The following is a 13,689-nucleotide window of genomic DNA, read 5'->3' on the forward strand; positions in this document are numbered from 1 at the left end:
ATCACCAAATTATATATAAACATTATATAACATAGCACAACCTATCTTTGTCTTTTTTCGAGTGTTAAATGTATGGGCTTATTTAGACAAACCATTTTGTCTTGGATTCTGTTGGTGCTGACTGAAAATTGTAATACGGCGTTTCATAGAGCCTAGGGCATTTTGTTTCCCAAAATGTTTTCACTTGCTGTCTTGTTTGAGTCCCATAAAATCTTAGGTGATACATATGGCAGGTAAGGTTCTTCCCATTTTTATAGATAAGAGTAATGAGGTCAAACAAATAGTGAATGGAGAAAAGAATAGAAACACTAGTCCAGAAACCAATGTCAACCTATGTTAAGCTATGGTTAACTTCCAGAAACCTGTATCAACCATCATAAATGGTACACATTAAAATGCGCTTTATAGAACTCTCCACCTCTTGAGAGTTAGTTTAATAAAACTAACTGGTTTTGTTAAATATAAATTACCCTGTAGAGACTGCGGTTTGCAGGACATTGGGATTTTTCCCATTGAATTGGGCAGTTTTCAGTTTTATTTTATTCGGGAACTTGCCATTCCTGAACGATGTGAGACCAGAGTAATAAGAGAGAGGTCACGTCTGCTTTAAGGAGAGAGGCAGAGGGAAGACGGTGAATTGCTACTTGCTGTGTGCCCTTGGGAAATGGCTCAGCCTCTCTGATCTTTTGCTTTCTCATCTGCCCAGGAAGCCCTACTACTGCTTCCCAGGATGGTGTTTAGGATCCAATAATATGACACACGCCAAGGTTCTGGTGCACCAATAGCCAGCACGCCGTAAATACCATGCCAGTTCCTTCTTTCTTCCTCTCTGCTCCTGCCCGGAATGAAAGAAACAGAGGCTTTCAATAGCGTTGGGGGTCACGGGAGAGGGAAACTCTGCTTGCTGAGCAGAGAGAAGATTCTATAATAATCACACCCATGGTTCTCAAGCCTGAGCAAGCAGCAGAATCTCCTAGAGAGTTTGTTGAAATCCAGCTATCTGTGCCCTGTCTCAGAGTTTCTGCAGTCTAGGGGGTGAGGGGGTGCAAGAATTTCTGTCTCTAACAAGGTACCAGTTAAGGCTGATGGCGCTGGTCCAGGGACCACACATTAAAACCACTGCTCAAGGTTTGGGCAAGTTAAGTCTTAGATGAGAAAGTGCATTAAGTGCTTGTCATTGAACGTAGGAGTTTAAATCCTTGAGTGCCCACGTCCTGGGACTCAGCCCTTGCACAAGAGGCACTCAGCATTGGCAAAACAATCCTGTGGGGTCCTTCCCGAACTGGTGTTAATGGCAAACACTTTGCAGTCATACCATCTGGTGTGTGGCCCTGGGCAAGCTACTTCACCTCTCTGGGCCTTTGCCTTTCTCTAAAATCAGTTGTTCAATGATTAAATAAGTTAATATTTATAAAGCCCTTAGAACACTGCCTGGCACTTAGTAAGCACTGTGTAAACACTTTTTAAATTTAATTTTATTGTAGAAAGAACACTTAACATGAGGTCTACCCTCTTAACAAATTTTTAAGTGCACAAGACTGTATTGTTAACTATAGGCACAGTGTTGTTCAGCAGACCTCTAGAGCTTATTCATCCTGCATAACTGAAACTTGATGCTCATTGATTAGCAACTCTCCATTTTCCCCTCCCCCAACACCTGGCAACCACTATTCCATTCTTTGTTGTATGAGTTGGACTATTTTGGATAGCTATGTAAGTGGAATCATGCAGTATCTGTCCTTCTGTGACTGGCTTATTTCATACAACATAATGTCCTAGAGATTCATTTGTGTTGTCACATCTGCAGAAATTCCTTCTTTTTTAGCTGAATCCTAGTCCATTGCATGTATCTGCCACATTTTCTTTCTCCATTCTTCTGTTCATGGACATTTAGTCTGTTTCCTCATCTTGGCTATTGTGAATAGTGCTACAATGAACATAAGAGTGCTAATATCTCTTTGAGATCTTGATTTCAATTCCTTTGAATAAATATCCAGAAGTGGGATTACTGGATCATATGGTAGTTCCATCTATAATTTTTTGAGGAACTTCCATCCTTTCTATCATGGCTGCACCATTTTGCATTCCCACCAATAGTATTCAAGTGTTCCAATTTCTCCACATCCTTGCCAACACTTGTCTTTTGTTTTTTCGGTAATATCTATCCAAATAGATGTGAAGTGATATCTCGTTATAGTTTTGATGTGCATTTCCCTGATGATTAGTGACATTGAGCATCTTTTCATGCACCTGTTGGCCATTTGTATGTCTTCTTTGAAGAAATATCTTCAAGTCTTTAGCTGATTTTTTAATTGGGTTATTAGGGTTTTTTGCTATTGAATTGTAGGAGTTCCTTATATATTTTGGAAATTAGCCCCTTCTCAGATATGTGGTTTGCAAATATTTTCTCCCATTCCATAGGTTTCCTTGTCCTCCACTGATTGTTTCCTTTGCTGTGCAGAAGCTTTTTAGTTTTATGTAGTCCTACTTGTCTATTTTCACTTTTTTTGCCTGTGCTTTTGGTATCATATCTATGAAATCATTTCCAAGACCAATATCATGAAGAATTTCCCATATGTTTTCTTCTAGATGTTTTACAGTTTCAGATCTTAGGTTAAGCCTTTAATCAATTTTCAGTTGACTTGTATGTATGGTGCAAGATAAGGATCCAGTATCATTCTTTTGCATGTGGATATCCAGTTTTCTCAGCACCATTTGTTGAAAAGATTATCCTTTCCCCATTGTATATTCTTGGCACCTTTGTCAAAGATCAGTTAACTGTATATGAGTGGATTTATTTCTGGGCTCAGTATTCTATTCCATAAGTCTATATGTCTGTCTTTATGCTTGTACCATACTGTTTTGATTACTGTGGCTTTGTAATATATTTTGAAATCAAGAACTGTGATGCCTCCAGCTTTGTTCTGCTTTCTCAAGACTGATTTTGCTATTCAGGGAGAAATATTTGCTACAAGAAATAAAGTACTGGTTTGGAGAAGTCACTGACTTTTATGAAGTTAGGTTTATTTTGTTTTCCTGTAAATAAAAAGATGACTTACTTCATGAGTTTTTTGGGATGATAAAAAGAGAAAATGAATGTAACCTTCCTAGCTAGTACCATGCTCACCTAGGTATGGGCTCACTCCGTAATCAGCTGCTGTTTTTTCAGGCACTACCTCGCTTTTCTGATGGCATGTGTCACCTCAGGCAGCTGAGCTCACCTACCCACTAACAAAGCCCAGTACTGCAAAAATGGTCATATGGGTCCTTCCTGAATTCCTGTGTGCTGTGTCTTGTTTCAGTGCTCTCCTGGAGGAAGGAAAGGCCACGGTGCCCCGTCTGGCAGAAAGACTTACCACTGAGCTCATCTTGCACATCAATGTGAGTCAATAGGTTGGGTTGAGAGTTATAAAAATTGCAGCCTGCCCAAGTCATTCTCTTGGTCATGAGTTGGCTAAGACACCCCACTGAACTGCCCAAACAGGCACATTCTGAAGACCAAATCGCTCTTGGTCAGAGGCTCACAAGAGAGTTTTGGAAAAAGGGAAGCAAAATCGAGCAGTGTAAAAAGGCACAAACACCAAGTTAGCAAAGTTTTCTTTTTTTAATAGATTGTCAGCACTTCACAGTATAAAAAAAAAAACATTTTCCCAGGGTCGAACTTGTAGGAAATAAAGGTTCAGTTTTCACTGATTCTCGACACGTTACAACCACAGACAAAGTTATCATGATGTCATTAAAGATAGGAGAACTGTGATTTAGTGCTTCTTGAGAAATAGAATATTCGTAGCGCTTGCCTGAACCTTCGTGTACAAAGTTGAAGATTGAAGGTTAACCCTTAGAGCAGACATGATCCCTGGGCTTGGATTCCAGTCTACGCTAAATTGTGTCAGACAAAAGCAATGAATTCTTTCCAGCCAGGAGACACATATTCAAGAAATATTTGGGAGGCTGGCCTGGTGGCATAGTAGTTAAGTTCATGCATTCCGCTTGGTCTGCCTGGGGTTCATGGGTTCAGATCCCAGGCACGGACCTACACACCGCACATCAAGCTATGCTGTGGTGGCGTCCCACATACAAAATGGAGGAAGATTGGCACAGATGTTAGCTCAGGGACAATCTTCCTCACCAAAAAAAAAAAATATATATATATATATGTATATATATATTTGGTTGGCAGGGGCCAGTGGTTCTCAAACTGTAGTATGCACAAGAGTCACCTGAAAGGTTTGTTTCAACTCAGATTGCTCAGATCTTCTGAGTCAGTAGGTCAGGTGTGGGGCCCACAAATGTGCACTTCTAACTTCCCAGGTAATCTGGGGAACACATTTTCAGGAGCACTGATTCTAGTGGAATCCCCTAAGTTTGCAGAAAAGGGCTCCAAAAGATATATCCTTGTCTAATTGAGAAAAACATATTTTTTGCAAAATGATGTTGCATTTTGATAACTTTTTCTGATAACATATTTCTCAACATTTAAATATTTTACATTAAAATTTGAATTTAAAGTTTGTAATATTTAAATTAATTTTCAAAATTATATCAAGACTCGATGGTGATAATTTGAAATATCAGGAAAAAATTTAATACATTTCTATCTATAGATTAAAAATAAAAAGAGCCTGTGAGACCTTATCAACTTCTTGGTGTGCTAATCCACAAAATGCCTCCGCATCCCAGTGAACTCATCTGCCTGGCTGGCTGCAGCCACCTCGTTCACCAAAGCAGAAATTGGGGCCGCTGCTCACTCAGGTGCCTTCACCTGCAGTGCTCACCTGCTCGAGCTGTGGGGGTGGTGAGTGGGGTGTGAATTGAAACTCTGCCACTTGCTCGCTCAGCGATGATATCCAAGCTATTTGCCTCACTGAGCCTTGGGGTCCTTGCTTATAAAAAAGAGGCAATAAAGCTACATGCTTCGTACTGCAGTATGGGGCTTAACTGAGATGTGGAGATGCTTGAAATGATGCTTGGCCCAGAGACAACCCTCTGTGGTGCTCCCTACATCCTTCCTTCTCCTCGTCTTCATTATTATCATCAGCATCTTTGACTGGTTAGGACCGTACCCAGCCTGACACCCAACACCCAAGACATATTCTTAACCGAAGCACCATGTATCAGTTTATAATTATCCCCAACTCAACACTCAAGTTATCACACTCAAGTTATCACCAACAGAACATTTGACTCAAGAAATCTTATGTTACCTTCAAGTGTACTTGTTCTCTAGATACAAAGCACCGACCCAAACCAAACAAAAAACAAAAACTGGCCGTCATGCGATTCATCCCCACTCCAATCACATGAGAGAACTGCAAAATTCTGCTCCAGATCATCCACGCCATAGCGCACACCCATTGCATGCAGAGCCCTCCTTGGACTCCTTAACAGGCCTCCGTCTTAACAAGCTTCACACAATAGTAGACATTCCAGATCCCATTGAATGCTTTCAAATGGGATTCTGCTCATATACCTAAAAAATCTGTCAGCTATGTCAACAAGCTGCGGATGTTCATTGTTTGCTATTATTTTGTTCAGAAATCACTCCCGTTGTTGGAAAATCAAATAAGAGAGAGCCACCAGAGGGCGACAGAGGAGCTGCGCCAGTGTGGAGAGAACATCCCCAGCAATGAAGCTGATAAAATGTTCTTTCTGATTGAGGTGAGGGTTACCAAGGACTCCATGTGACACTCAGGCACGTAAACTGGGTTCTCTGTCACCAGATCCCCATAGATGGGCATCTGCTTCCTTACTGTGGCCCAGCACATCTTAAGGTGGTCCTCAAGATGGCTGCCAGAGCTGCCTTGTGTCCGTGTCCATCTCCCAGACCCCTGGGAGATGAGGTGGTCTGGTGGGGGATCTGACCTCCCCCCAACACCACACCCTGCTGCCCCCAGTCCTGGCTCCTTTAATGTGATTGCAGCATAGATTGATGACTTTATCTCATTTTCAGAAAATCAAAATGTTCAATCAGGACATTGAAAAGCTAAAAGAAGGAGAAGAATTTGTAAAGGAGAAAGAGACCCGCTTATATAACAAAATCAGAGAGGAGTTTAAAAAGTGGGTTCTTGTACTTTCAGCCAATACCCAAAAAGGTGAGTCCTGGGACAGGGCTCCCCCTAAGAGCGGTGTCATATTTCCCAAGACCAGAAGCTACTTCTGGCACATAAAAAGTGTGCAAAGAGCTGAGCATGTCCGCACAAGAGATCGTGGGCCCCTTAGTCATCTACAACTGCTTCCCAGCTATTAAGACCCTTCCATGTGGAGCATTGCCCTCACCAACTCAACAGAAGACAATTCCACCACCTCTGACTTCTTGCTCCTCTGTTTTGAGGCTAGACAACTCACTTACTCCGTTTCCCCCTTCCCTTCACCCCTAATCTAAGACCAGAGAGGTCAATGGTTTGACAAGAACCTTCTTGCTTCACCTGGCAGAGTTCCAGCTTCCATTCTGCTCCAGCCCACAGGCCAGTAGGGTGTGTGTGTGTGTGTGTGTGTGTGTGTGTGTGCGTGTGCCTCTGTGTGCGTTGTATCCTCGTTTGTCTTGGCACTTGGTAAAAACAGCACTACTCACTTCCACGGTAGGATTCCTCCAATGTAGTCTGGATGTATTCTTGGGACATCTATAAAAGTGCTACAAGAATTTTTGTTTCTATTTTCATTTAACTAATCAGATTTTTTTCCTACCAGTTATAAATGCTAAACTTCTCTCTTGAGGTGATAACTCTCAATTGAGACACATTTCCATAGAATGAGATTTTTGTTTCTTGAAAGTCAGCATTTCTCAAACTGGCATTATCAGACCATGAATTTTTTTTTTCAATTATGAAAAAAACTCTGTTCAGAAGCACTGCCATAGGGTACAGTGGGTAAGCAAGTCTTTTTAAAAAATGTTCCTATCTTTAAAATGTCTTTGGAATTATTAGTGTTTACCATGGTGGTTTGTTTTATGTGGCAGTTAAAAATATTATTCATGAAGAAGTCTCAAAATATGAAAAGCAGTATCGCGGCAAAGAACTTCTTGGATTTGTCAACTACAAGACGTTTCAAATCATCGTGCAGCAGTACATTGAACAACTGGTAGACCCCGCACTCGGCATGCTCCAGAATACTGTTGGTGAGGAAATTTCCTGCATGCCTTTCCAGTGACCATCCCACCACCTTCCACAGGTCTCAGTGGAATTACCAAACACAATCTGCAGATCCTCTTTGCCCATTTTGCAGGGAGGATGAGAGTGTACATGAGTTTTAACTAACCATACCTAGCCCTTCACACAGCTAAGTGAGGAATAGTCAGATGCTAACCCTGGAGAAAACACACAATTCATGAAAGAACAGGAAACTGATAGGACCTGCTCGGGGTTGATTTCCTGTCTCCCTGGGATTATGTAGCATCCTCTCCTTATCTCTTGATCTGTAGATCTGGGGAGCTCCGCCCTAGAATGGAGTCAGTGTATCGTGATTTAATTTATCCTCCTTGTGTCTTTAACCCATTTTATTCCTGCTGCATTTTACTGATGTTTTCTTCTTTCTCTGATCAGAAATTGTCTGGAAAACTTTCATTGACACAGCCAGAAAACATTTTAGCGAATATTCCAACCTTCATCAGAGAGCCCAGGTAAGCGCCCACAGGTTACTTGCTGATCACTGGTATACTGGCTGATGTATCCGGGTCTAAGCTTCGAAAGAAGTTGGATAATTACTGTCTGGGAATACGAGGCCAGGGTTACAATTGCAGGCTTGCTGGGCTGGAGACTCCAAAAGCATCCACCATTTTGCTTCTGCTCAGGAGTTGGTCTGCATTTCCTGGGAGGAATGGAACAATGCACATGACCTAGTTATCTTTTCTGCATAATCTTCTGCAACATAGCAGGACCTAGGCTTAGTGGTAATAAACTGAACATGTGACCCTATCTAGTGACTGGCTGGTATTTTGAATCTTTTTCTGTCACAAAGGACAGCATTTTCTAGTAGTCCTAGTCCAAAATTTTTATAAGTTTGACTTAAAAATAGTGCCACAGCTATGTGAGTTTCCACTTAGCAACTTAGCAACTCTTTTCTGAACCCCTCTCTCAGTAAAGGGAAAAGAGAGGTGTCCTGCCTCCCACCTGGGCTCTAGATAAAATCCTCTTCTGCCCAGGCCTAGGCCGATGGGTCAGAATCTAATTCCACAACTCAGGTGAGCAAGAAAAAGAATTTCTGTCATTTTACCATAACATAATCATTTCTCCTTTCACCTCTTTTGTCAGTTGTTGACAGCTAAATCTTACTTCTGACCTCTCCACCTTCCCAGGGGCTGTGTCTGAGTCCTGGGGTGCCCCATCATGGGATGGGTGACATACCTGGTCCTTGATCGTCAATTTTCCAGGATAGTGGCTTCCAAGATGTACGCCATCCTTCCCAGGCCTCGGCAATTGGTCCTCTGGATCCCCTGTGCTCCTGACCACAGGGCTGTTCCCCTGAGCTCTTACTCAGCCCAGCCAGGGCACAGGAGCACTCTGCTGCAAGTGCAGGCTGAAATGGGGCCAAGAAACCTCCACCCCTTTGCACTGTCCTCGGATAGACTTGCTAAGAAGTCTTGGCACAGCTTCCTGTACCTTGCCAGGGCTCCTGGAGCTCTCCAGGGCCCCCAGCTCAGACACTCCCCTCCGCCGTTTGTACTCTGCTCCTCCTGAGCCATGTCAGAGCCAGGGGTCTTGTCACCTCCTGTGTCACTCCTCTTGTGAAGTGACATTTCTGCTTTCAGGCCCCAAACCTACGAGGGGATTTGCCACAAACATCGTTGTTTGCCACATACACTCCAAAAAAGAAGAAAAACCAGCCCCCATGAAACTCACAGGCCCTGTCTTTCTTCAAACCACTGTCTCTGCCTTCGATGTACAAAAGTCTGTTTGAAACTCAAAAGCCAGGAAGTGACTCCTCTCCACTATGTCATTTCTTCCTTTCCCAGAATGCCTTTGACTGTGTGGGTGACACAGGAGCCACAGGATTTCTGGGAAACAAAGATATCAAACTGTTATCCCGCTGTGTTCCTTAGTGCTGGAGTCATTCTTGAATGGTTGGATTTGAGCCAGCTACAGAGACAACAGCGATGATGTAACAATGTCGACTAAACACATTTGAGGAAGCAGAAAGCTAGTGGTGTGGGAAGAAATGGAGGTGAGAGTAGACAGAAAGAACGGGAGGGAGAGAAGGCAGGACAGGCACATGACGGAGCAGAGCTACAAAACAGGAGTGATGAGGACAGTGACGAACGGTGAAGTGGGGGGCCTTCTGGAAATCACCATTAAAGTCTCAGGCCTTCTTTCACCGTAAATTATCTTTAATTCTGTGTTCAACACAATAGTACTTCCTCAGTTGTCTAAACACCAGGAAAGAAAAAAGGGAACGTGTTTCTCTTTCTTATCCAAATAGCACGTGATTGAGGAGATAAAAATGAAACAAGCGGAAACAGCAGAAAATCTGATCCGACTTCAGTTCAGGATGGAGCAGCTGGTTTTCTGTCAAGACCAGATTTACAGCGCGGTTCTCAGCAAAGTCCGAGAAGAGATTTTTAACCCGTTGGGAAAGCTTTCACAGAATCTAAATTTGAAATCGTCTGTTTCAAATGATACCTCTTCGATTTCCTCCATCACTGAAATTGGGGTCCACCTGAATGCGTATTTCTTGGTGAGTATGTAGGCACACAGGTCAGTGCACTGGAGTATCCTGATTGACAGATGCTTAACTGAGGGCAGAAGGGAGGGACCCTACTATATACTAAGCCCTTTCTGCTCATATATTAGCTCATTTATACTTTTACATCTAACCATATCCAGGCACTTCTAATGAATTTGCCCCAAATCAGATTTTTTTTTTTTTTTGGTGAGGAGATTAGCCCTGAGCTAACATCTGCCAATCCTCCTCTTTTTTTGCTGAGGAAGACTGGCCCTGGGCTAACATCCATGCCCATCTTCCTTCACCTTATATGGGACCCGCCACAGCATGGCTTGCCAAGCAGTGCATCAGTGCACGCCCAGGATCCGAACCGGCGAACCCCGGGCCGCTGCAGCGGAGCGCGCACACTTAACTGCTTGCGCCACCGGGCCGGCCCCCCAAATCAGATTTTTAACATGGCAGAGAATGTACTCAAAATTAATTCCAACCCCAAAGTTCTTTATATTTTATGCTCTGCATGAATTTCAAAATTACTATTATCAGAATACAGCCAAGAATACAACAAGCACTCACTTTCCTGGATATGATTTAGCTTTCCTCAATGTTCAGAAGACATTCAGCTCTTGAAGTGCCTCAAACTCACTAGCTCAAAGCAGGAATGAAAATTCCTTTCCCTAGATTTTGTGACCCAATCTGCTTTGTGGTTTCCAGCCCTCGGTCCCTGGACTAAAGGAAGATAGCTTTTAAACTGCAAAGAAGCCCAACTCCTGAAGGCTTTTCTTAGAATAGACAGTAGAGTTACCCAGGGATGGGGTTGAACAGTCAGGCAAACTGGACATGCCTATGAAGAGAGGGAATGAAGCGAACATTGAAACAGGTCCCGATTTGCCCCCAGAGGGAGCCAGGGGCATCACGGGGCCAGGAAGTCTCATTGCGGAGGTAAAGTTGTTGGAGGTGAGGGAACTCTTGGAAAGGCTAGGATGCCCAGAATGTGGTCTGGGTTTGCTAGCCTACCAGGTAGGTTTTTAGTGCCAGAGGGAATACCTGGGTAGTAAAAATCGGATATCCCAGATGGAACGTTCCTGTGGTTTGATCCTGACCACCGGAGTCGGGGTGGATGGGACCACATGGATGCAACCATGCACATGCATGCATCCAAGAGCCCCAAGGCTTCTCTCTGCAACCACAGGCCTTGGGCTGAGATCCCTCCAGCCAACTCTTCTTACCCCCTCTTCCAGGAAACCAGCAAACGTCTCGCCAACCAGATCCCATTCATAATTCAGTATTTTATGCTCCAAGAGAACGGCGATTGGTTGCAGAAAGCCATGATGCAGATACTGAACGAAAAAGAGCACTATAGCTGGCTGCTCCAAGAACAGGCTGAGACCTCCACCAAGAGGAATTTCTTGAAGGAGAAAATTTACCGGCTCACTCAGGCGCGGCATGCCCTCTGTAAATTCTCCATTTAAAAGCGGGTAGATTCGTGGAAATGCAGCAGCGCTTTTGGGTTTTTTCTTGTGTGCATTTATTATAACAGGAGGCGGCACAAGAAGTGGCTTCTCCTTTGGGGCCAGACTTTGCTGTTGCTGTGTGGGGCCATCTTCACTGCACTGCACTCAGCACCAGAGTTCACATCTGAAGGCCACATTCAGGACTGAAGTCCACTGCTCAGAGCTGTCACCTCCACTGGGAGGTCTTCCACAACCTCCACGAAGAGGTGGCTCTCCCACTCCTTGCGTCCCCCAGTTACAGCATTATTTTTTTTCTTAATTTGTTTTTTTTTTTTTTTTGGCTGAGAAAGATTGGCCCTGAGCTAACATCTCTTGCCAATCTTCCTCTTTTTTTGCTTGAGGAAGATTATCCCTGAGCTAACATCTGTGCCAATCTTCCTCTGCTTTATATGTGGGTCGCTGCCACAGCATGAGTGACGAGTGGTGTGAGTCCGCACCCGGGATCCAAACCCGCAAACCCATGCCGCCAAAGTGGAGCACGCCAAACTTAACCACTACACCACCAAGCCAGCCAACAGCATTCTTAAATACTGCCATCCTTCTGTGTTAATTTGTCTACCTCCCCACACCGCCCATTAGACTATGAAACCCTGGAGGGGTAAGGTCAGCACCCCTTCTTTTGTATTTCCAGATCTTTCATGGTACCTGTGCATAGTAGCTGCTTAATAAATGATATCTCACTGAACAAATGAATGATGGAGATTACCTGAGGCTATGGCTTAAATCCAGACTTTGGTTGTTTGGGGTGGTGCCCTTTAGCTGGTCACTTTCACATGAATTCCGTCATGCCACCTGCTTCTCATTGTTTGCTATGATCATATTCCCCAACCCCCCAGGGGAAATGAGCCTCAGTGATATGAATTTTAATTTGTTTCCCTGGTTGCCGTGAGCTCCCATTGCTATGTTGAGTCTTGAACAGAAATTCAATAAGGAAAAACATTTTTAAAAAAATATAGAGCTTCACACCAGTGGTCAACTCTAGACTAGAGGATTATGGCTAATTTTATTTTCTTTTTCATGCTAAGCTATATGGACCTCACAGGAATTTGAGGAGGGTTAAGTGAAACCATTTCTACGAACTACCTGTCCCAAAACAGGTGTTCAAAAATGCCAGCAATTCTTCTCTCCATCAAAGATCTCTTTTTTTCTTTACCCTCCAGGTCCATAGAGCAGCCCTCACTTCTGAAGTTCTTCCAGACAGCTCTTACATTTAGTTCTTTAATAATTTTTGAGTCAATTTTTTATATGGTGGTAGATAACAGTCCAACTTCATTCTTTTACATGTGGCTATCCAGTTTTTCCAACACCATTATTGAAAAGACTGTCCCTTCCCCATTGGTCTTGGCACTCTTGTCAAAAATTATTTGACCATATATGTAAGAGTTTATTTCTGGGCTCTCTGTTCTATGCCATTGGTGTATATGTCTGTCTTTATGCCAGTACCACACTGTTTTGATAGCTGTTGCTTTGTGGTGAGTTTTGAAATCAGGAAGTGTGAGTCCTCCAGCTTTGTTCTTCTTTTTCAGGATTGTTTTGGTTATTTGGTGCCCTTGAGATTCCATGTGAATTTTAGGGTGGGTTTTTTTTTTTTATCTCTGTAAAAACTGTCATTGGGATTTTGGTAGGGATTGCATTGAATCTGTAGATCACTTTGGGTAGTATTTGCATTTAAGCAATATTAAGTCTTCCAATCCATGAACATAGGGTGTCTTTCCATTTATTTATGTCGTCTTTAATTTCTTTAAGCAATGTTTTGTAGTTTTCAGTGTAAAAGTCTTTCACTTTCTTGGTTAAGTTAATTCCTAAGTATTTTATTCTTTTAGATGCTGTTGTAAATGGAACTGTTTTCTTAGTTTCCTTTTCAGATTGTTCATTGTTAGTTTACAGAAATGCAACTGATTTTTATGTGTTGTTTTTATATCTTGCTACTTTCTTGAATTCCTTCATTAGTCCTAACATTTTTGTGTGTGTGGAAGCTTTATGGTTTTCTAGATATAAGGTTATGTCGTCTGTGGACAGAGATAATTGTACTTCTTCCTTTCTGATTTGGATGCCTTTTATTTCTTTTTCTTGCCTAATTGCTCAGGCTAGAACTTCTCATACTATGTTGAATAGAAGTGGCAAAAGTGGGCATCCTTGTCTTGTAAAGTTTCCCTGGCTTTAAAGAACCTCTGCAATATTGAAGCTAAAGATTATGAGAAGAACTCCTATAGTTTAGGAGTCTTTTTTTTTTCTAATTTGGCTCTTCCTCCTCATTTTATGAGTCGGGCCACATATACAAATAGTCAGTAGCAGAGCTGAAGAGAAGATTCGCTTGAAGACAAGATCCACTGCCCTTGTTCCCTTGTTCTTTCTTTATTTAACCTTCAAATTATAAGTGCTGTTGTATAAATAAAGTCCAAGAAAAATAAAGTCTTATACTGAATATTTGTTCCATTAATTGTATATTCAGAGCATCTCCTAAATGTTCAATACATTTCACACATATGTACACACGCACACAGCCTCAACCAAAGCTCGTCAT

The 13,689-nt window shown here is 42.6% G+C and overlaps 1 protein-coding gene across 2 annotated transcripts in view; it reads left to right on the plus strand.

The window, feature by feature from the left end:
* Nucleotides 1–13,583, plus strand: part of MX2 (MX dynamin like GTPase 2) — a 41,508-nt gene extending 27,925 nt beyond the window's left edge. For both annotated transcript variants that reach the window (XM_058523137.1, XM_058523136.1), the window contains exons 8-14: nucleotides 3,303–3,381; nucleotides 5,536–5,658; nucleotides 5,951–6,092; nucleotides 6,956–7,114; nucleotides 7,539–7,615; nucleotides 9,412–9,666; nucleotides 10,893–13,583. In XM_058523137.1, coding sequence (XP_058379120.1) covers nucleotides 3,303–3,381; nucleotides 5,536–5,658; nucleotides 5,951–6,092; nucleotides 6,956–7,114; nucleotides 7,539–7,615; nucleotides 9,412–9,666; nucleotides 10,893–11,123 — 1,066 coding nt within the window. In that variant the 3' untranslated portion in view covers nucleotides 11,124–13,583. The remainder of the gene's footprint in view (nucleotides 1–3,302; nucleotides 3,382–5,535; nucleotides 5,659–5,950; nucleotides 6,093–6,955; nucleotides 7,115–7,538; nucleotides 7,616–9,411; nucleotides 9,667–10,892) is intronic.
* The last annotated feature ends 106 nt before the right edge of the window (nucleotides 13,584–13,689 follow it).

The sequence above is a fragment of the Diceros bicornis genome, chromosome 27, assembly GCF_020826845.1.
Source record: "Diceros bicornis minor isolate mBicDic1 chromosome 27, mDicBic1.mat.cur, whole genome shotgun sequence".
Taxonomy (NCBI): domain Eukaryota; kingdom Metazoa; phylum Chordata; class Mammalia; order Perissodactyla; family Rhinocerotidae; genus Diceros; species Diceros bicornis.